At 36.7% G+C, this 24,737-nt stretch overlaps 1 protein-coding gene across 1 annotated transcript in view; it reads left to right on the top strand.

The window, feature by feature from the left end:
* Nucleotides 1-2,483: 2,483 nt before the first annotated feature.
* The window catches only part of Znf804a (zinc finger protein 804A), a 65,373-nt gene continuing 43,119 nt past the window's right edge, over nucleotides 2,484-24,737 (top strand). The window contains exons 1-3 of the mRNA XM_010636883.2: nucleotides 2,484-2,624; nucleotides 5,510-5,611; nucleotides 12,751-12,894. Of these exons, the coding sequence (XP_010635185.1) occupies nucleotides 2,484-2,624; nucleotides 5,510-5,611; nucleotides 12,751-12,894 (387 nt within the window). The remainder of the gene's footprint in view (nucleotides 2,625-5,509; nucleotides 5,612-12,750; nucleotides 12,895-24,737) is intronic.

The following is a 24,737-nucleotide window of genomic DNA, read 5'->3' as shown; positions in this document are numbered from 1 at the left end:
TTAACTTGCTAGAATAGTCCATGAAACTCAGAAGGATGGTTTACTTTATATTTCCAGTTCACTGTAAGAAGATAATGCAGCAACAGCCAGATGTTAGAGCTACATCTGACTGTGGATCAGAAAGGGCTCTGGATTGTCCATTCCCTCTGTGAAACTTCACCTTGAGGTGCTTATCAACCCAGCCCCAAGTCAAGGGTTAGGGGTTTTTATAGAAGTTTCATTATGTAGGTGAGAATAATTAAGTCATCCTCTCCTTCTTGCCCTTCCTCTGAGGTTGGGGATTGGAGTTGAAAGCTTGGCTTTTCCAGAGATCATCTCCAAACTTGAAGCCTTCTAGGGATGTCACCTCCAATCATACACCAAGCACACTAAAAGACATTCTTCTCGCTCTGGAGACTACAAGCACTAAAAACTTTGCTCAAGGAGAGGGATAAGACTTAATATTTCTAATTATGTAGCAGTGTGATGACCACTTTTCTGTATATCTTCTTTTGTAGGGTCTCTCTTTTACTGTTAATATAGCTTTGAGATTCTGGTATGCAAAGGTTTTCTGTCACTTGCACTTGTTTGTTTCCCGATTAAATATTCCCTTCTTTATGGTAAAGGGAAAGATAAAAGAAAGAAAAATGCAAAGAATAAAAAGGAGTTTTTCCCAAAAGAACAAAAGGGAAAGTCATCCTAGAGTAAACTGCATTTTAGCAAGAAAACTGCAAGTAGTGAATAAATGTTTCATGCTAACATCTGGTATGAGAACATTCTAATAATAAATAACAAGTCTAAGCAGCAAAATGTATATGTAATTACTCGAGTTTCAGAAGTGGTAGGTTGCTTCAGTGTAAGAGGATGATGATAGCACTGCGGCCAGGAACCAGGTAGCACGGGAACCACTGTGCCATTTCAAGGATACTTATTCTGGTAATGGTGGGGACGGCTGGAGAGCTGGAACTGAGAAATGATATTATCTCAAATTTTCAAGAAAATGTAGCTTGTCAGCAAGATATTCACTGAAAACACAACAAACTTACACTCTTATTTGAGTTTTCTTTGGAATTTAAGGCCAGGAAAAAGGCTTCAATGAAGGCAATTTATTTGAGAAGTGATTACAGAAAGAAGAATACAGTTCTAAAGAAGCAAGACAGGTAAGAAAGGAAAACTGATAAGTTCTTATACCATCTGCCACTATTGCAGCAGACTTGTTCTCCTCTCTTGTGAGACCCTCTGTGTATCACTGAAGCGCAGCGTAGAGCTTTCTGCCCGGGAAATGAAAGAATTTATGCTTGAGATCTCAGCTTCCCTGGTGGTCACAGGTGGACTTGGGGCATTAGCTTCTTAAAACTTCTGGGTTGTACGTTTGAGAGTAGAAGCTCTGTACCATGAGTGAAGCCCTGGGCCAGAAACAGAAGGCTGCTGCGCAGTATGCTGGGAGAAAATGCAGTCAGGTAGCAGCGCGAAAACTGCTGGAAACCCTCTCACAGCCAGTCACTTAAGTAATGACTGAAACAAGCAATACAGGCAGAAAATGTGCACTGCGGCCCAGAAAGCTTAGACGAAGGGTTTTCAAATGAAATTTTCTGTCTTGGTATTCTTCTGAAAGAGAATACTTTTGTCATCTCTTCTTTTATTAATTTTTTATAGTGAAAATTTAGCAAAGACTTTTTTTTTGCTTCTTTTAAAAGAGCCTGTACTGTAATTTATCCTACAAATAAATCATAAGAATGCTTTTATTCTTGATAGAGCAATAAGAGAGGGAAAATTTAGTTTAAGTATTTTGGATGGAAATTATATACAATGTTCCTTTTCAACATTTAAAATAATTACATATTAACAGTGCTCGCTCTGTTCCATCTTTGCAATTTGAATACTTTAAATAAACTATTTCCAGCAGAAACACTAGAATATACTATGTGAGCACAACTCCTGTGTGACAAAGGTAATTTGTGTATGGCCAGACTTGCTGTTAGCTTTAAAAAATATTATTGTTCAAACGTTTGTGTACTGTAAACCCAAAATCACTTTAATAATGTTGTGTACCTGGTGCTGCTACTCTCCCTTCTGTTTGTTTTTATACATATTTTCTCTTTTAGAATGTATTTTAATGGATTAATGGAAAGTTTGTATGTTTTTATGTACATGTTGTTTGGAAGGAGGCGTACAGTATGAAATGGCTTCTGCAAGTTAATTAATACATGTCTCAACTCACATACGTCTCATATTTTTCTGTGTGGTATAAACACTTAGGAGCTTTAAAGAATGTAATGGGTTGTTAGTAGCCACAGTCAACACACGGTTCAGAGATCTCTGGAAATGTTTTGTTCTTTGGTCAACATCTCTATGTTTTTATGCATGTTGTTTGGAAGGAGGCGTACAGTATGAAATGGCTTCTGCAAGTTAATTAATACATGTCTCAACTCACATACGTCTCATATTTTTCTGTGTGGTATAAACACTTAGGAGCTTTAAAGAATGTAATGGGGGTAATCATCATGAGAATGAAGGCCAAGAACACGTTCGGTGGTCACTCTGAGACTCTTGCTCCCAAGGGTTTCAGTGCCACTCGGCAGAACACAGCCTACAGAAGTTTGTCAGAGTTAATATGTCAGAGTCCCTACCTGATCCTGGAAGAGGTGACTTCTGAGCCAACTAAACAGATCTTAGTTTCTATACAGACATGATAAAAGTGGACTGGGAATGTTTAAAACAATATATCTATCCTAGTAAAAGGCACATGGCCACTGATCCCCTTCACAATACTCGCCCTCTCTTCGAGCACACTGATACCATCATTCTTGTCCTTTCTGAAGCAGTTCTGTGAGCAAGTACTTTTTCATGAATGTTTTCATAGGTGTGGATCAAAAACACAGTGAATCCTGCTGCTTGTGAGGATTGTTCAATACAATGACAGGTTCATTAAACATTACATTGTATCCTCATCCATTTTCCTTCTTTGATCTTGTTTCATCTGACTTCTGACTCTTCCCCCAGGTCAAAATGACCATGCCAGCTAAATGTCTTGAATTGATTTAAGACACCGAGTCAGCCATCACAGTGTATCTAATGACACTCATCATAGAACTTCCAGAACTTCTTCCCAAAGTGAAAGGAGAAATGGGATAAGAATTTTTGAAGAAAGAAAGAATATTTTCAGGGAGATCAATGGCAATGTATCTTTTACTGTAATTTTAAAAATGTAAATGTTTATTGTATTTTTCAATTGCACCTGGCACTTCTGAATGTGCTTTTCTTTCCAGAGTTTGGGTGGTACTTTATCTTGTGATCTCTGTCCTCCAATAATTTCAAGAAAAAAATGGGTTCTAGTTTTAATTAATTAATTAATATAGGAATGATGACTCCCTAGATTTGGACATGTAAAAGTGTAACACAAGACCCCATCAGCATTTTATTCTAGGACGGTCTCTTACCAGAGTTTCCTGAGGTCCCAGAATATATCACTTACACTCATGGTCTCAGCCTCTACTTCTGCGAGAACTCAAGTAAAGACCAGCAGTGACACAATTTACTACAGACCCTGGACTATTTTACTCTAGACTGCTGCTACTATTGGAAAAAGTAAAAAGTATGCACCACGTGTTTGCGTGCCTTTCTTCTAGCTTTCAGAGAAAATGGCTGTGCCTGTACATTTAAGAGATTTCTAAAGTGAAGTGAGCACCTAAATCCCTGTGGCTAATATTCCATAGTGGGACTCTGTACAATCTATGTACCAGAATTCTACTTTGGGGATTTTATGAGCTAGAAGTAAAACACACCTCAGCCAGTATTCAGCTTCATAAAATGTGACCTAATTTTTCTTTCTTTCCTGGAAATATGAGACTAACTTGCTTATATAGACTATCAAGTGATGTAAAATTTTATCTAAATATTAAAAGAATTAACCCAAACAAGGGAAGGGAAAAGTATAATGCAGTCTTCTATTACATTCTTCAGTTGTACTATTTGTTGCTATGAATTAACTAGAAAGTTCAACCAGTACTCGTCATAGGATATTGCTTCCAAGGATCAAAGGATAAAAATTAAATAGATGCTTCCAAAGAGGCATCATCTTATGGTGAGCATAGTCAACTGGACCGGAACCAGCTGCACTTTTGACAGCTGAGGCTTGAAAGCTAACATTCCTCTTACATGAAAATGTTCCAGGGTTGGAACTGTGCTATTTGTCCAGCAGTTTTACCAACCAAACAAACAAAAAAAAATCACAGAAGAGAAATAATTAAAACATCATAACTGTATCTTGTTACTTTGAAACTAATTTTTTAAAAAAAGTATCCCTCGTGAAAGACGACTTCTCTTGCTTCAGTTTCACAAATGTGTCATTCATATTACAGTGTACTTCTACCTTACTGTTGGTTTATATCTAACGAGGTCATTGGACTTTTCAGTGGAGATGAGATGTTCAATACTCAGCCTTTTTAGTATTCAGCCTCTGCCTTCCCCTTTGATTATGGTGTTGATGACTTTGCATTTCTGTGAAATCTTTGTAAAAAAAACCCTCCTTCTTAAATGAATATTTTAGTATAATTCAGTTAAATTCAGGTCTGGATTCTGATGAATTATCAGAACTTGATACTTAGCTGTCCCTTTTAAGTATCTTGTGATTTTTCCTTTTGCCTTTTAGATAATAGAACATGCCCTTCAGGGCAAAATGCTATTTATGTCCAGACAATAAAAGAACCTTTTATCACCCAGAAGTGGAAGATCTTTTGCCAAACAGGGAAGGGATTCAAGTCAGATGAAGGCTAACTTCAGTACTACTGGGACATGTTAAGACATTCAGATTTCAAATACATGGGATTGCCCCTCACAGTAATTTACATTCTATTTTTTTGGATACCAGCTCGATGTCTTACAATTTGATTTAATTCTGACATGAACTGTCCAGAGTTATTGCCAGAGTCCACAGGTTTAAGGATCAGTCTGCAAACTATCTGCACTTAACAAGCAAATCTCTACTTCTAGAAAACAGTTTAAGTTTATGGGTCCCCAAGTCCTTGGGTTTGTTAACTTGCTAGAATAGTCCATGAAACTCAGAAGGATGGTTTACTTTATATTTCCAGTTCACTGTAAGAAGATAATCCAGCAACAGCCAGATGTTAGAGCTACATCTGACTGTGGATCAGAAAGGGCTCTGGATTGTCCATTCCCTCTGTGAAACTTCACCTTGAGGTGCTTATCAACCCAGCCCCAAGTCAAGGGTTAGGGGTTTTTATAGAAGTTTCATTATGTAGGTGAGAATAATTAAGTCATCCTCTCCTTCTTGCCCTTCCTCTGAGGTTGGGGATTGGAGTTGAAAGCTTGGCTTTTCCAGAGATCATCTCCAAACTTGAAGCCTTCTAGGGATGTCACCTCCAATCATACACCAAGCACACTAAAAGACATTCTTCTCGCTCTGGAGACTACAAGCACTAAAAACTTTGCTCAAGGAGAGGGATAAGACTTAATATTTCTAATTATGTAGCAGTGTGATGACCACTTTTCTGTATATCTTCTTTTGTAGGGTCTCTCTTTTACTGTTAATATAGCTTTGAGATTCTGGTATGCAAAGGTTTTCTGTCACTTGCACTTGTTTGTTTCCCGATTAAATATTCCCTTCTTTACGGTAAAGGGAAAGATAAAAGAAAGAAAAATGCAAAGAATAAAAAGGAGTTTTTCCCAAAAGAACAAAAGGGAAAGTCATCCTAGAGTAAACTGCATTTTAGCAAGAAAACTGCAAGTAGTGAATAAATGTTTCATGCTAACATCTGGTATGAGAACATTCTAATAATAAATAACAAGTCTAAGCAGCAAAATGTATATGTAATTACTCGAGTTTCAGAAGTGGTAGGTTGCTTCAGTGTAAGAGGATGATGATAGCACTGCGGCCAGGAACCAGGTAGCACGGGAACCACTGTGCCATTTCAAGGATACTTATTCTGGTAATGGTGGGGACGGCTGGAGAGCTGGAACTGAGAAATGATATTATCTCAAATTTTCAAGAAAATGTAGCTTGTCAGCAAGATATTCACTGAAAACACAACAAACTTACACTCTTATTTGAGTTTTCTTTGGAATTTAAGGCCAGGAAAAAGGCTTCAATGAAGGCAATTTATTTGAGAAGTGATTACAGAAAGAAGAATACAGTTCTAAAGAAGCAAGACAGGTAAGAAAGGAAAACTGATAAGTTCTTATACCATCTGCCACTATTGCAGCAGACTTGTTCTCCTCTCTTGTGAGACCCTCTGTGTATCACTGAAGCGCAGCGTAGAGCTTTCTGCCCGGGAAATGAAAGAATTTATGCTTGAGATCTCAGCTTCCCTGGTGGTCACAGGTGGACTTGGGGCATTAGCTTCTTAAAACTTCTGGGTTGTACGTTTGAGAGTAGAAGCTCTGTACCATGAGTGAAGCCCTGGGCCAGAAACAGAAGGCTGCTGCGCAGTATGCTGGGAGAAAATGCAGTCAGGTAGCAGCGCGAAAACTGCTGGAAACCCTCTCACAGCCAGTCACTTAAGTAATGACTGAAACAAGCAATACAGGCAGAAAATGTGCACTGCGGCCCAGAAAGCTTAGACGAAGGGTTTTCAAATGAAATTTTCTGTCTTGGTATTCTTCTGAAAGAGAATACTTTTGTCATCTCTTCTTTTATTAATTTTTTATAGTGAAAATTTAGCAAAGACTTTTTTTTTTTTGCTTCTTTTAAAAGAGCCTGTACTGTAATTTATCCTACATATAAATCATAAGAATGCTTTTATTCTTGATAGAGCAATAAGACAGGGAAAATTTAGTTTAAGTATTTTGGATGGAAATTATATACAAATGTTCCTTTTCAACATTTGAAATAATTACATATTAACAGTGCTCTCTCTGTTCCATCTTTGTAATTTGAATACTTTAAATAAACTATTTCCAGCAGAAACACTAGAATATACTATGTGAGCACAACTCCTGTGTGGCAAAGGTAATTTGTGTATGGCCAGACTTGCTGTTAGCTTTAAAAAGTATTATTGTTCAAACGTTTGTGTACCGTAAACCCAAAATCACTTTAATAATGTTGTGTACCTGGTGCTGCTACTCTCCCTTCTGTTTGTTTTTATACATATTTTCTCTTTTAGAATGTATTTTAATGGATTAATGGAAAGTTTGTATGTTTTTATGTACATGTTGTTTGGAAGGGGGCGTACAGTATGAAATGGCTTCTGCAAGTTAATTAATACATGCCTCAACTCACATACTTCTCATATTTTTATGTGTGGTATAAACACTTAGGAGCTCTAAAGAATGTAATGGGTTGTTACTAGCCACAGTCAACACACGGTTCAGAGATCTCTGGAAATGTTTTGTTCTTTGGTCAACATCTCTTCAGCCATAAGAAAACCTTTTTCCCCAGGAACCACCTTTCTCTTCCCTTCTTCCGTGTTAAACTTTTTCAGATTCCACGTAGAAGGCAAGTAGTGCAGTGTCGGTCTCTTGGAGCCTGACTTACTTCAGGTGCCATACTGTTCTCCTGGTTAATATATGTTGTCATGAATGACAAGATTTCTTCCTTTAGAAAGGCTTATCTACGGTTGCCACACTGCGTAATACCACCGTAAAGTTTCTTGTGTCTATCAAAACATAATTTAATAGTCATTAATCAACATTATACCATTGATTAACATTTTATCAGTATTATGAAATAGTCTTTCCTGCTTTCTGAGCCTAGGAAGCCTAAAACCTTGATCTTCAGTATCTAGTGTTGCTCTAGGTTTTCTGGTATCTGCTGGAGCAGCCTGGACCATTGGTGTTCTAGTGCCTGGGGCAATGAAGACTCATCTGCAGCCTGCATCAATAGTGCTAGCCTAGAAGATGGGAGTATTGGCATTGGCCTAATGAATAAGTCTCTGAGGACTGATCTAGATCCTTGTTCCACAGGAGCAACCTACAGACCTGGTTATGGGGTGTTCTAATGCCTGCACATCTATGGGGAGTCCCCAGTGCTGAGATCTACTGGAAAAAAACTAGATTCTGGGTCTCCCAGAGGATCATGCTGCAAAGGCTAATCTATGAGTCCTGTGGGGTTCAATCTGGTACTGGCAACTCAGTAACCAGAGTAAGCAATTCCCTACCTGTGCTTGAGACCAGTGGTGCCAACTTTTGTGCTGGGGTAGACCTGAAGCTTAGGGCCCTGTGGGCCTGGCTGGGTGCTGAATAGGTCTGAATCCTGTTTCTATTGAACTAACTGGAGATTGGGTCTGCAGGTGACAGCTTTCTGGCTAAGACTGTGACCCAGGTGTGGTCCTATTCTGTCCTCCATTAAGGACTGGCCTGATATCGGCTGGGACTAAATTGGTCCAGAGCTTGGCACTCTGACCAGTTTAAGAGACTGTGTTTGCTGAAAAGGCCTGGATCCTGGGACTGAGAGACAGCCTGGAACCAGGGGTCCCACCTAGGCTCTACAGGCTGGGGAAATTTTACCTGGGCAGGATGGATCAGTGTTGAGCATCGAGTGAGCATCGATACTCACGTCCTCCAAAAGAAAATATTCCTCCCCACACTTTGCTAGGTGGGATTTATGGAGAAGTGATCCAAATAATGTGAAACTGCTTCTTACACTTGTCAGTGCAATGTGTTTTCTTGTTTCTGTGCTATATTTGCATTCTGTAACCTTTCACTTGGTTTCCTGAGCTCTTGTGAAGGTATTTTTTATGTATGAATATTTGTTCAAATTGATGTTTTTGTGGGAAAGAGAATTGGAGAGTTCTATTATACCACCTGGTTGACATCGTCTCACTTTTACACTATAATCACTTTCAAACCAAAAGTGTTTCTTTACTACCTATCGCTACTGCTGTCTCTGCTAAAGATCTAGAGGCACAGGATAAAATGGAATTTCCTCTGAGATTCATCTGGGAATGTTGCTCAGCTTTCTATCATACACACCCTTTAAGGCAGGTAGAAGGAAAGAGAGGCTAAATACTATTTGATGCCATATTTTATAATGAAGTTGTCATAAGGTGCATCATTTTGGAAAGGAAAATTTTCTCTCTTAAGGGTTTTTCTTTTATAGTATTTACATTTTCTATAGGGTGAATGCAGCAGTCTTGTGGCCATGATAGACCACTCATTTCTCTATGTCTATTGGCTGAACTGCAAAACTTATTGTATTTCCTCATTGTCAAGGCTGAGAATCAAAAGATTTTTGACCACGACTTTAAGGTTATATGGGTATTGACTTCCTGACAACAAAGATTCAGCTGTGACTGTGTTTAGATAAATATAAAATAAATGGGTTCGGATGACCTGACTAACTACAAGAAACTGTCCTTTTCTTCTTTGCTTTCTACCATCACATTAAGTACACACTGCAAAAGTTGTGTTTGTAGCAGCATATAGAAAATTTTCCCCAGAGAGAGGGGGAAATTTTTAGAGTTAAATATACGTGAGCAACTATGTTCCTTTTCTGTTTTACTGAAATATATTTCTTGCCTGCTTCAGTGGGACCGCTGTGTCAAATATGTATTAATCTGCTTTATACTCTCAGTCAATCTCTATTTCAATATCATTTATAATTTAGAGGGAGAAGGGCCGTGGGACACATCAGTCTAGCTGACTGATGTTGTCCGCATACTTTTACATTTATGATCAATAATAATACAGAAGACTCTTTTCCCTATGACATCCTTAATGCCATGAATACGTGAATAAAATAATCTTCTGTATGAATAAATAGAATATATATTGCTAAAACAATACGTGAATGAAGTCATTCTATTTTAATGTTTTGTGAAATATGTCTCCCATTCCTTGCTGCCGTTCATGTCAAGGTAAAACCCAGGGGCTTCTCCTCTGGGAAAGGCCGCACTGCGTTCAGTAACACTTTAGAGCAGGGTAGCGGTAGGAAGAAGGGAAGCAGAGCATAGATGTGGCCCAACATTGACAATGGTTTCACTCAAGTAAAGTCTGGGTCAGAGGCAACTGTCATATTTTTACAACTTTTCTATACTACTGGACATTTTAAAAATGCAAGCTATATCTTTTTAAAGCTGAGATACGAATTGTCATAAGAAATAGTTACTTGAAAAGCAAACTATTGTGAGAAAAAAAAATGGAACTTGTGAATCAAGGAAAATTAACCTGTAGCACAAAAAGGACCCAGAAACTTATCAGATGGTGGTGATATGTGAGGTCTTTGAACCTTTTTATGAACAGCCAATTTTAAAATATTGAATGATTAGAGCTGTTTGAACACACGCACTGAATATTCAATGACAGTAAGGGCTGCTTGCTTCTTTATAGTTTTTAATTGATTACTTAGCCTTTATAATGGTTTTGTGATTATGTAGTTTTTTTATTTTTTATTTTTTTTACTCCTGATTTAAAGCTATATGCTAAAAGATTTACATATAAGATCATAGAAGTTTTCAGATTTTCTCATCAATTTTCTGGGGCTGAGCTGAAGGTATAAGATTGGATTCATAAGCGGAAATGAGTTTGATCTTGTGTAATTAATGGTAATGGTAACCACTTAGAGATTATGATAGTCTCTCTCTAAAACGTAATAGTTTAAAAATAATGAAATGCTATTCACCAGATTATATGGGTTCTGATACAGGTTGCACAATTGCTCCTTATATTCTGAAGCTGGTTATTTACTTTTCCTGCCCTTTTATAGTCTCACATGTAAATTGAGGAAAGGTTTTGAACATACCTTTCTATCATTTTAATCAGAATTAAAGAAGTTAGCACATCCATATTCTTAATGCCTAAGACTAAATGAGCACTAAATAAATCTTACTTGTTGCTATTATTTTCAAATTGTTTCTCTTCAAATCAAAGCTGAGTCTAACATTGTGAAGAAAACAATTTGCCTTTAATAATACTTTATTTCATTCAAAGCTTTCCTGTATTTTCAAACAGACTATGTAGAAAACAGTAATTGTCTCTATAGTGGAATACCAGTGTTAGGAAGAAAAAATTTTAATGCATTATGAAAAAATAATTAAATATTTAGAAAAAGGAAGTAAACTTTGCTATAATTATAATTAATGAAGAGAATAGGCAAGTTTGTGCAGAATTTTTTGTTAGTTGAACATTGCCCTGAGGGTAAATTCATTTTTGAACAAAAACTACCATTATTATAATGCAACATCTGTGTTCACTGGAAGACCATCTCTGCTTTACCCATTTTAGCTGTGAAATCAAAGTAAATTTTGTTTCATTTAAATTGGCTAGCACGTACAGCATTATCTTAAAGACTGAATAAAAATTCAATAAACAGATCTACATGAATCATATTCATCTATTTAAACTAACTTTTAAAATCACAGTAGAAGTAATAAAGTAGAATAATTGGAAATAGTTCAGAAGTCTGCTAAGAAACAGTAAGCTATATATTGAAATCAATGGAATCTTACATAAACAACTTAAAATATCTTACAATTCAACGGTTCTTCTTGTGAAGTTGATATAATTAATAAACCCAAACAATGGATTACTGCTCTATAGCTTAAGTGAGAAAATGTGTTACATATTCATTGATTATGATAAATTGTTGATTATTATAAGACATGCACTTATGTCATGGGAAAATATATTATATATGTTTTATGTGCAAACAAATAGTACAATAATACAATAAAATAAGGACAGTATTACCAATTAAAATAATAGTAACCAATTTTACATTTCATAGAAACAACTTAAACAAACTGTGAGGTTTTTTTCCAGCCTATGTGTAGAGAAGACATTCGTCATCACCACAGAAAAGATAACATTATGTCATCTTAAGGCCCAAAGCCTAAAAAAGTGTCTTACAGAAGCACATGAAGACTAAATATGTAGTTGCTTCAAATTTTATATCAAGAATTGACATAAGAAAGTTTTAAACTTAGCAATATAATAGTCTACGGTAGATCTTTTTCATATCAGCACTTCAGGGAAAAAAACTCAATGATTCAACACCTTAATTAACATCTGGCAACATAAATGTTTAAGCAGGTAAGAAATATTAATTAATATTAAATATACAAAAACCTGAAAGCCACAGCTAAATAATTTCCTAATTTATGGCCTCAAACAAAAGCTAATGATGGTTGACCATATACTTTATTTTCTCAGATATGGTTATAGAGCCAAACTTATGCCCTGCATGTATTTTGAATGCGTCTTCTGTACGGTTTCATCATTTTTAGTTTACATAGATCAATTAAATGACTCGGAGAAGAGTAATTTATTTTTCAAAGACTGATGTTTAAATTTTGATGTAAATTTACATGGGTCAGGATAAAAACATTAGTCCACTGATATCTAGTTTGAAAGGACAATAAGTACTAGACAAATATTTAGGGAAACAAATTACCAAACTGAATATATGTACACCGACACTGAAGTCTTCAAACAATACACGCTTTTGATGTTCAAAATAGAAGTCATACTCACTAAGCTATTGCCAGAAATGTAGAGTTGAATCAACATAAGTGTACTATTTTCTTTTTTATGCTAACATAGAATAAAAACTTGATCAACAAAAGACTTCTAGTTCTGCAATTTACTTTTCATCCTATTTCTGCTCTTCTGTCCATTTACTTTGGTTTTTACCTGTAAATCCTTTATTTTCTTTCCTTAGCTCTTGATTTTTGTTCTAATTTGGTTTGCTGGCATTTGATTTTGTTTTCTTTTTGTTATATTTAGTTTCTAATTATTATAATGAAGTTGACAACTGTCAAAATAAAGTAAACTCTAGGGAGAGCTAATTGAGTCCTTCCTTGACAATTTATTTTTCAGGACTATGCTGAGAAAGAGAATACCATCGCAAAAGCTCTGGAAGATCTGAAGGCTAATTTTTACTGTGAACTCTGTGACAAGCAGTACTATAAACATCAAGAATTTGACAACCACATTAATTCATATGACCATGCTCACAAACAGGTAAGAAAGAGACTCCAAAAATGCTGGGCATGTCTATGTTTTTGTAGTAGAATGAATTGCATACACTGCATAAATATGTTATTTTTATTTAATTTTTTCTTGACGTATGATTTGAGAGACATTATTATGGAATGGTAATTTGACAACATACAGCAAAATCCATTTTTAAAGCCATCAAAAGTTTGAAACAAATGACCAATGTAAATCATTAATCTTCGATTGTTTCTTAGTGAGTTTTAGGGTTTTGAAATATACTTTAGATGATGATCTTCTAAATGTCCTCACATGTATTAAGTTTTAAAAAATTAATAAGCATTATATCCACCAAATGAAAATATGCACAGCCAGGAATTGTTTAAGGACAAGTGACATGTTCCAAGAAATCTACCTCTAAATGATGTCCTCATTATGGAAACAATAGTTATACAAACAAAGACATCTATAAGATTAGGTGGCAATGAGGAGTCATTGATTAAATCAATGCATAAGATACATATAATTACTTTGAGGTAATTTTCATGTTACTATCAACTGTAAATCCAAAGTTGAAATTTCAACACTGTCTCGGAAGGTGCACTAAAAATAGCAGGTGAGTTTATACTGATTTAATTTCCTAATATGACTTATATTTACCAATATTTAACATTTTTATCTATTGAATATATTATTATTTACAGTTATTCTATTCTTTAGTCATCACAAATACCATCTACAGAATTCATTTTGTTACAATTTCAAAGCCCACTTTTGATCAGATGACCATGAACTAAATCTTCATTAATATCTAATTTACTTAGCATAAGAAAGAGAAATTGAGGAAAGAGAGTGGGCTGATGTGGGGGTACCAGTTGGGTTTCAATTATTTACATGGACACGTGGTGCATACTTCATGGAATGATCTGCCTTAACATATTTTGCTGATTTGCAGTGTACAGTAGATTCTTTGGCAAACTGGTTAAGAGATTGGTTTCCACAGAAATATTTCAATTATTAATAAGAATTCCTACATATAAATGTATTATTGCTTGATTTGAACATTTTAAGGCATCAGGAAATAGTACTGGTTTTGTTTTTAAAGGGACAAATCCTAGAAGTGTTCTCTGATTATTTCCCATGTTTCTAAAAGTACAAGATATGTCATTACATATATGTATCACCAAGTGGAGTAGGTATTCGGTAATGTGTGCATGTATGTGTTTGAAATATATCTTCCTAGCTATTTTTTTTATCAAAGAAAATTTAATTCAGATATAATGTTGACTTTGATATAACGTTGCCTCGCTTAAGTTATCTGGAGGCACTTATCCATTCCTTATTCATAATTGTTAGCAAACTCTATATCCTACGTAAATTAGCAAAATTAGTTCAGGTCAGATCTGACTTGTTATTTTGAAGCCTTGGGGCTTTGGTGCTGGCAATGCTCAGGGTCGTCATGTTTGAAGTATCCATGAACTGTGGTAAATAGCAGGGTTTCATTGATTATTTGAACATGAGACAATGTTACAATGCTGAAAGTACCTCAAATCTATGCATTTATTATATTTCTTCCCAGTAATATCCTTGAGGGTGTCCTCCTGGAGAAAGCTCTCCTTTTTCTGAGCAGAGACGGTACCCTATGACAACCACCCACGTTTCTGCTGCACGAATCTAACTTGCCCTTATTTTGATGTTTCAACGTGGTCATGGGTTCTTGAAAACTCCCGATTCTTCCTCATTGCATGAAATCACCTGAGCATTGAAACATCAGTTATACCTTCCAGTATTTATAATCTGGCTTTGATTGCAGCTGCCTTTCCAGAGATTCTAAGCTACAGATTATTTTATTTGAACCTATCATCACTTCTATTATTTCAGTTCATGATGGACCTGTCAAGGTATGATGTGAATCCACCATTGGTGAGTTGTCAGTGCCTGAACACTAGCAGGCCATCCGGGAGCTGAGATGTGTTACATACATGCACTCATCGCCTATAGTGAATGTAATCGTTACGTATTATACAACAAAAGTAAAAAGAAAGTAAATGAGAGGCTCTATGAGCCCCCAAATTAGGTTTGTTCCAAATGTTTGTTCAGTGTACTGTTCAATATGAACTTCGAGGGCACCTGAAAAGGGAAATCCATGCACACAAACCTCTCCCTGTGGCAAGGTAGGCCCAGATGCTTCATCCATAGTTCCTAGTTTAAGCTCAAGCAGTGCATAATTTGTTTTCTGCCAGTACTGGGGGGGAATTACCTAGAGGTACCAGCCCCAGGCCCCTATGCCATGCCTGTGGGGACTGATGCCACAATGTTTTCACCACCCTGAACCCACAGCCCAGCTACTCCTGCAAAACACTGGGTAGGACCAGGGCTTATACTGCTATGTTGTGTGCTGCTAGTGTAGACTCAAGACCCCAAAACAGTGGAACCAGCCACTTTGATGCTGGGCAGAACAGAAGTCTAACAGCCTAGAGTCATTTTTCTTCACCTGGCCCAAGGCTATTTCCAGGGGTGCTCTAAGCAGCACTGACCTCAGAATCAGGGCCATTAAGATCTTTGCCATGTTACAGTTCATCAACCAAGCACAGCTATTCCCAGACCATTGCTTAGAGAATGTGCCTCTACACAATTTTTAAGCAATGGTCTGGGAATAGCCCTGCTCCCTAAGGTTAGAGGACTGGTGACTGAGATAGCTCTTTGTCCATCCAGACTGACACTAAGGTCACACCTGAGTCTCACAGTCACAGAAACCTGAGTAGTCATTACAAGTATGGAGGTGGCGATGAAGCAGGGCCCAATAATTGATCTTCCCGATCCTGTGGCAGGTCTAGATGCCCTGAGCACTGGCCTAGGTATAGGGTCCTTCGTTTCCTGCAGGCTCGGCCTTCAGCTTCAGAGCAGAGTCCCACGCTAGCTGTTGTGTCTTCTTTCCAGTGGTTGGGTCTTGCTCTCATTGCCATTCAAGACTGGAAAAGTTGTAGAAGTATTTTCTTATGATTTAGATCTAAAATGTCCCCCCAAGCCTCATTCGTGTAGAAAGGTGATTAGATCATGCGGCACTGTTTTTGCATCAATGTGTCCACCCATGGATCATTTTGGTAACTAAATTAGTTAGGTGGTGGGTCCTGGGTGGAGGGTCCTGGGTGCAGGTGGATCACTGGAGCACAGTTTTGAAGGGAATAGTCTTGTCGCTGCCTCCTCTCTTTTCTCTCACTCTGCTTCTTGGCTTCCATGGCATGAGCACCTTTTTCTCCGCCACACCCTCTGTCATCCTGTTTCTGTCTTGGAGCCGGTCAGCCACCGACAGAAGCTTAGCCAGACTGAACTTCTGCTTCTTCAAGTAATGCGTGAAGAGAAAGGGACTAAGACATGTTCTCTCTGCTATTGAGGTGACACAGACATAGCAACAGGCAGATATACTGCTCTACAGAGACACAGGAAGCACATAGCATTTAATCTGAAATTTAATTGTATGCTAACTAATGACAATTTAAATGAAAACTGTTATTTCAAAAAGTATGCACACAATAGCTGACTTTAGAAACACAGGAAGTAGTGTTAAATACCAGGATATTATGCTGTATCCTTATTTGGAAAATAAATGATTTGAACATTTATTTTTATTAAGTAGCCACCTTTTAGACACTTCTGTGATGGTGGAAGTTTAAAAGAAATGGCCTAGTAAGCCTCATTCTACTGCTTTATCTATTTATCTGTATTAAACTTCTGAAATGTTGGAGGAATTCTTTTTAAATATTGAAACCTTTATCCTTATCATATTAATATGCATCTTCAAAGAAACTACAGTTGTACATTTGTCTGTGTAAAGAAACACTCATTCTTCTACATTTGAAGAATCCAGGCCCAGCGTAAGTCACACGGGCCTCTATCAGTGACTGTCCTTACGGCATAGCTCTTTATTTTCCTCATTGAATTTATTGGTACATTTTAGGGATACAGTGCAGTTACATTCATCATTGGGCTCTTGTACCTTTACATGACAGGTCTTGGGTCTCATTTTTTCCCCTTGTCCCTGCCCTCCCTTCACCCCCTCCTCCCCTCCCCATTTACAAACACTTCATTTCTGTTTTTTCATTTTCTCATATTTTTTTCTTTTCCTTTATTACTTTTCCCCTACAATGTGAAATAGGAAGAAAACGGAGTAGCCTTTTAACTTTGCCCTTCCTGGCTTCCATTTCCGCATCTGCGTAAACAGGATTTGGACTTCATGGCCTTTGTTGGGCTGCCTGGATCTATGATTCAGGATTCAGAATCATCAAGCATAATACATAGATGAGGCCTAGGTTGCTATCATAAATGATCAATATATCTTTAGTTCTCAGTCCCACTCGTAATGAGTGTCTGTTTCACATAAAATGAATAAAATAGTTTCCAGTAAAGTTATAGCATTCTAAATTTTAGTCACTGAGAAAAAAATAAAATAAAATAAAATAAACTAAGATTGGGGACTCAGCATCCGGTAAAAAGAAAAGCTTTTCCTCTAAACCATTCCACCTTAAAGTACAGCCACGCTCTCTCCTCTCACCGGGAAGCCTAGGGCAATGCAGAGTCATTTTCCCAGTGAGAGGCTTGTCATCCGTGCTAGGAGGAGACAGAGGGGAACGATTGCCTTATTGCTCCTGCTCCTCAAACATCTTGATTTTCGCTTTCTGGCTGCGGTGTGGCTGAAATGCCTCCCGAAAGGCGCTGAAGTGACCTCCACCTCCGCAAGACACGTCCAGATTCGGTGTCTTGCAGCTCTCTGTTTTGTTCTGCCCCCACAGGAAGTCAGGGTCAGGCCACGTGTTTGGAATGTGTTTTTCCTACAGAGACTTTTATTGCTCTAGAAGTGGAACAACTGTATTCCTAAATTTGACCGTTTTCTAATAATTTTAACCACTATTCAGTGACATGATAGTTTAGAAAGGAATTACTTTTTGAAATTCTTGTTTAAGTATTCACCTGTGTATAAATACATAAAAATAATTGCTAATTTAAAAATGAAATGGAGACGCATATGCATATAGCATCACGTGATCAAACTTTTTCCAATATCTCCCCTGGGTTTGTGTGTGTGTGTGTGTGTGTGTGTGTGTGTGTGATGTAGGCTTCTATTTGTACAGTTTTCTTTGTAACATTTTCCACTTAGAAAAAGGAAAGGCTTATAATTTGCTTCATCTAATCCCCAAATCCCCCAAATAAAGACTATCTAGGGAAGCGCAGATATATGATTAATTGTGTAACATTTTATCACGGACATTTTTTTTTTTTTTTATTCCAAACCATGCATGAACCTCACAGAACTAGACTGTAGGTTGTGTCTCAAGTTCGCCTCAGATTCTGTATAAAATGACCATTTCTAGTAGCCTAACTGATGCCATTTTATGAAACTTCCCCAAACAGCCCCCAGCCATCTTCCCTCCCCTCCCGTCTTCCCTCATTGGTCAGGCTAGGATAATCAAAAACAGATAGAGTCAATCTGTATTGTGTGTAGGAGAGCCAGCCCTGTAAACACGTGAACTGTGCTAATGCTATCCCCAAAAATTATGCACAGATCTTCTTTTAAAAATATTAGAAGACAAAAATGTACCTAAATTTAGATTTAATTTTATGTTGTCAGTTAAGACTGCAATCCAGTAAAAATGTTCAATGTTTTGGGATTATTATCCTTTGAAAATATATTTTTCTTATAGTTTACTTGATAATTAGGTTGTTGGTATCAACGGAATGTCATGCCTTTTACTTTATTTTGATGGTACTTTGTTAATAAGCATGCTTTAACAAATATGTTTTTTGAGAAAAGATCTAATTTGGGAAATAGTTTATAGATTATTTATGTAGGTTTATATTTTTATTTTTCTAAAATGAGAAAGTTATGGGTATTATTCTTAATAAAATCAAATTCTTAAGAAAAGGGATCCAGAAAAAACAAAATATGTAAGTCTAATATTAACACAATGTGGGAATTTGAGTGCAGCACATCTTAAATATCAAATATTTAGTCCGCTGATAACTCCATCAAGAAATAAAGTTTACATTATTTGCTCAAAGGGTTACCTCGTAATATATTTTAAGATTCTCATGGCCTCTATATAAAAATATCAGTGGTTCTGTTCTCTGTGTTAGGAGGCGGACATAATATAAACCATAGAAAGCTTCATTCTAGTTGGAAGTTAGAATTAAGAGAGAAGTCTTACTATGCAGCAAATCCAGGCTCTGGTTTAGGTCTTTGTCCGATGGCTCATAATTGAAGTTTTCCAGATGATTGTAACATGACGGTAGCGGTGAAAGACAAATCAGAGGTCCCTGGAGTAGTGAGGTTGCGGGTTAAATTGCATTCTAACATATTTGCATCCTTGTATGATCTAGAGGATAAAAAAATAGTAAAAATATATTCTAAACCCAAACACTTGACCCTGAAATACTGTCAGGATGGAAAAGAAGACGAGAGAACGGTGAGAGGCGGGGAAGCATCTTCTGCTCTCCCTTTTCTGGGCAATGACTTGGAGAGTGGAGACGCGTCCCGCGATCTTTGAGAAAGCAGGAACCCTGGAATGAAAATGCCATCTCAGCCATTTATGCCACATCCATTCCAAATTCAGCCAACAGCAGATGAAATTTGAAAGCAGAGCGTGTGTTTAAGTAAAATCATTTGCCAGTTGATCTTTCCAGGATGCTCTGTTTTAATGTGTCATCTTCATTCTCAACAATGTTCCCCTTGCCCTCTTGGAGGACTCAGAAGGAAACTAATTTGAGAGGCGCTGGTATTGATGTATGTGGGAAAGAGACGAAGGCATATTATCTGGGTCCGAACCAGTGAACAGAGAAACTGGAGCTGTCCACGGACAGTGTACGGATCTTGGCAGCCAAAATGACATGAAAACAGTCCCTCTTCCACCGCTTGTGAATAAGAATATCAGGAGTGGAGTAAGAAGAACAAATAGGAAAGTAAAAATATTTAGCAACTATCACCTAAAACTGGTCATTAATAAATATCAATTTATACATGGATTGGATAAATTTTCTATTCCCCATCTGAGGATAACTCAGGTAGATAAGAAAGTAATTTATCCAGAAAATAAGAAAGTAAAAATATCTTTGCACATTGGTGATATACTACATAGTAATTTTTCACTCTGCTACACACTTTACCAATTGATTTTTTTGTTAATAATATAAATATTTCTTATTTTATTTCTTTGAACTATGATAATAACTGAGTCCTGCCCAAATTGTCAAAGTGTTTTAAATTGTATCAAATTAGACTTAAATAATGGGAAAGTAAGCACTATGTGGAGTAAATATTGTTTAGTAATGATTTGTGACCAGCATAATGCCTATTTTTATTTAACTATTTCCTAACTTATCCATATTTAACCATGAAATGGTCCATTTTGCTTAGGGATCATAACTTTCAATGATCTGGATAATTTGTATGAGAGCAAACTGTGTATATATTTCTACACACAGAAAATAAAGCTCATGAGGACACGAAAGGAGAACAGATAAATGTAGAAGTACAACTCCATATTAATACGTAATGCATCCAGACAGAGTTACGTAGATGTATACATAGAACTATTTCTGCAGTCTTCTTTTATCTAGGAAGACAAATCTTTATGTCTTGGTAATTTGGGATTGGAAGTGCTATAAATAACTAGTATCTCTATGACCATCTTTGACAAAGGAAAATTCTGACAGTTTTTACTCACTACAATTACATTAAATTGGCTTTTTTGTTATGATTATATCTTCGGATAGCAGGACAGTGATGTTTAGAAATCTATTACCAGTAAACATGGTCTTTCTTGAAATACATGTCTTTTCTTTTGAGTGATCCTTGGAACACCAATGCTTACTCAATTTGCAGTAGGTACTATGTCTTTTATCAGCTTAATCTGGGCTTTAGAAAAGCTACACAATTAGCAAACACAGGTTATTTTGTTCACCAAAGGTCATCAAGTCTTCATGGGACAAAATTGTGTTCAGATGTAGTGATAATCATTCTGCAAACCATTTTTCAGATGTCTTGTATCTTAGTTCCTTTTGTGCTACTAGGTAAGTAAAAAATTCCAAGATCCAGAGATCAGAATGAGGCAAGCACCTGCCTGCCGTAGAGAACAGAACCTGGCTGGCACCTTCTTGCTTCATGGTCCCACGGTGGAAGGTGGACACTCAGGAGAAGCTAAAGGAGGCCAAACTGTCCTCTTTAACAGCACTAGTTCCACCGAAGTAGGCCAGGAAAGGTCTCCCTTTGTCAAATGCTTATTATGGCTGTCACATTTTTATTTGAGCTTTGGAGAGAACAAACCATCATGAGATATACGATTGCCATAATATTGTTATAAAAACATCAAAGTGATTCAGAAATGTGTAATGTAAGATAGCAAGAAATATGAGAAAATATGGATTGTTCATAATAGTAGCACTTAATCTTAGCAACTTTCCAATCACCCTGCCTTATAAATAGTAGTCATTCCTTTTGTTTTATTCTAAACTGTTAACATATGTCCAGCTCATCATGACGATTCATAATGTTTATAGAAGGTGTATACTACTGAATAAACAAAAGTTATTTCTCTGTAAAATGAAATGAATGGCAGCTGATAGGTAGAGAGGATTAGAGACAAAATCGGCTCACTGTGGATGTATTTTAATATCTATCAGATATTTTTCTAGGTAGAAGGAAGAAGGTGTGGAATAGATTGAGTACTGGAGACAAAGGGGAGAGATGACATTCTCTTGGCCAGATTCCCGGAAGGAAAGCCTGGGAGGATGGTGATGCCACAGACAAGAGTGGCAGGAGTTTCACAAAGCAGGAGGGGATTCAGCAGCTAAGTGGAGAGAGCTCTTTCTTTCGAGCTCTCCATGTGCCTCTCAAAGCACTGGGTAATATCTCCCCACCTAGGTAGAATCCATTGAAAGATAGAGTATAAATTCCAACAGATTTAAATAAATATAATCCCCAAAATACATAATCTCTATGTGATTCTGAGAATATGACATCACCATCTACTCCGCTTTTCATGCTGAAAATGTAGAACTAGATAAATAAGATTCTGTATTCTGAGTTATTTAATTCAGTCTTGTCAACATCATTTGATATGTTATTATATAACTCGCCAAACATATTTCCTTTTGTTGTATTTTAATTCTTTTAAGATTTTTGTTCATTTGATCATTTTTTGGGGGTCGGATTGGGGATCGAACTTGGGACCTCGTGCTTGCAGCAGCACCACTGAGCTAAATCCCTGGCCCTTCTTTTAATATTTTAAATTCTGATGTTGAAGTGCTTCAGACATTCAAGTTTTAAACCTCGCTTTAAAATCCTGCAAATGAGTATATAACACCTACATATATTAACATTTCTTGGTTTTATAAAGTGTGGGGCAGTCTAACTGAGCTTGACATACTAATTTCATAGAGAATCATTTTTAAATGGTCTCACCTGTCAAAACTTCCATAATTGGCAATCTTATTCTTATCATGGTCAGAAGAAATATTTGCCTTTGCTGTATGACATGAATCAGTTGGTTTAAAATTTCATTACTAAAATAGAAATTGCTTTTGAAATTAATTCTGTTTTTCTGTCACAGCTATGATGTATTAAACACATGCATGGTGACATACACATATTTCTGTTTTTAAGCCCGTGTAGGTATAGATCACTGATACTATGTATACACACAACTATGTATGCATATGTGTGTGTGTATATGTATGTCGTTCCTGGGAACACAATTGTTACTGCAAATTAATGTTGTTGCTCACTGGTTTACATGAGTAATTGCGTTAAACCTAGTAGGCTCCAGTACTGCATATAAAATTCATTAAATTACAAAATCAAGAAAATAAGTATCTTAACTCAGATCTCTTTCTTCACATAATTCCAAGTAGAAGACTTTGATATGATACAGTAAATACTTCCCTGTCTTCATATTTGCTCCTCGTGTACCTCATTGCTTTTTTGTACTAAACGGAAAGATTTCCCAACTGCTCTGTCCAAAGCACAGATTGCTTCTATTTGTGTAACATAGGTCAAGGCATCAAAGTAGAGAGGGCTGACACCTCTTCGGGGTTATCCCTCAGGAAGGCAAAGGTACATTTAAATCATCAAATGAGCGTTCCAGCCAAGAAAGCTCAATTTGTGTCACACATTCTACTAACAAAATCCTCCACAAAATAGTAAAAGTTTTTCTTTCAGCAGGTTAATAAATTTTAAAGTTTAAAGAATGTCACCGTATTGTCTACCTTAAACAAAGATATGTGCTAAAGGCTTAAGAAAGCTGTCTGATAGAAAAAGGATTCAAGAGATGGTAATCCCAAATTTTATCTAACCCCAAATATTGGTAAAAAATGTTACTGAGCTGGGTGTGGTGGCGCATATCTGTAATCCCAGCACTCTGTAGGCTGAGGCAGAAGGATTGCTATGAGTTTGGGATCAGCCTGGGCCACATAGTGAGTTCCAGATCAGTCTCAACTACATGGTGAGACCCTGTCTCAAAAAACAAACAAACAAACAAAAGGAAATGCTACTGTCCAAGTTGAAATCCAAATCTAGCATATGAAGGAAGAAAGAAAATGGGAAAAAAGCATTGCATCAAAACATGGGAAAACATAATGTTTCAAAGGCAGCATTGCACATATTTCTTTAGTTTAAATTTGACACAAATGTCTTCACAGAATAAATTTCATTTTGTATGTATATACATAATGTGTTTCCTTGCATTTTCAAAAATTAAAAACAACACAACTCTGAAAGTATAAATGAACTGTTAAAGTTTTTATTCAGTTATTTCAACTAGCAAAAAGCAGTGAGAAACTGGGAATGAATGAATGATCACCCGAGTAACATATATGAATAAACAGTGTAATAATCAAAATGGTTAATAACTTAAAGATTAACAAAACTACATTAAGCCATCTCTATAGGACAAATTTTGTATTAGGCAAAGTGTACTTGCACTGCAATGGACAATAATAATTCACAACACAAGGGGAAAAAATGAGAACCAAGACCTTTCACGTAAAGGTACAGGATCCCAGTAATGAATGTAACTGTATTGTATACCTAGATTGGACCAATAAACTCAATAAAAAGAAAAATAAATAATTCACAATACTCTTCAATTTCTGCAAAATAATTTTCTGATTTATAAACATCCCAGCCAAAGAAAGTGTCTACCTAGAGTCAGGAAGTCTCTAACACATTCCCTAAATCATGAACAGTGTTTCACTAGGGAAAAACAACAAAATTTTTGGCCCGTTTTCAAGCCTTGCATAATTACCACCCCATTATGAACTTGTCTGTTAATTGAAGGAGAAATTAATCCTGAATGCCTAAAATACTGCTTCTTCATGATTGTTAAGTTCTGTTCTGCTGCTCCCCCAAAGCCTCAGCTCCCTTTGGGCTTTTGAAGGGTGATAGAGTCACAGGGAAAGCTGCAGGTCAGTGTGATGTTAGAAGGCTAGATCTGGTTAAAAGAACCGGGAGGAAATCAGCAAGGGCACCTCCCCCTCTTTGACTCCTCCTTTTTCTCTCTTCCTCCTGGGTGCCAGGTGGTACTGTAATCAGCTCTTCATCCTTGGTGACTCTCTGCCATGCTGTTCCACCCCATAGCCCGAGGACCATGGCCTACACCCCCATGAAGCAGAACCTGGCCTCCGTTTTTGAGGCAGGTATTGGGGATTGTGGTCCATCCATGAAGATAGTGACCAAAATAATGGTACCCACATTATCTGTCAGATCAGAAACATTTTATACCAGAAAGCACAAAGTGCATTGAAAACTTTACCATTAAGCAAATTTCTTTCTTTCTTTCTTTCTTTTTTCTTTTTTCTTTTTTTTTTTTTTTTTTTTTTTT

The sequence above is a fragment of the Fukomys damarensis genome, unplaced genomic scaffold, assembly GCF_012274545.1.
Source record: "Fukomys damarensis isolate Sample0158 unplaced genomic scaffold, DMR_v1.0_HiC HiC_scaffold_26, whole genome shotgun sequence".
Lineage (NCBI taxonomy): Eukaryota > Metazoa > Chordata > Mammalia > Rodentia > Bathyergidae > Fukomys > Fukomys damarensis.
This window is presented reverse-complemented; position numbering and strand designations above follow the sequence as displayed.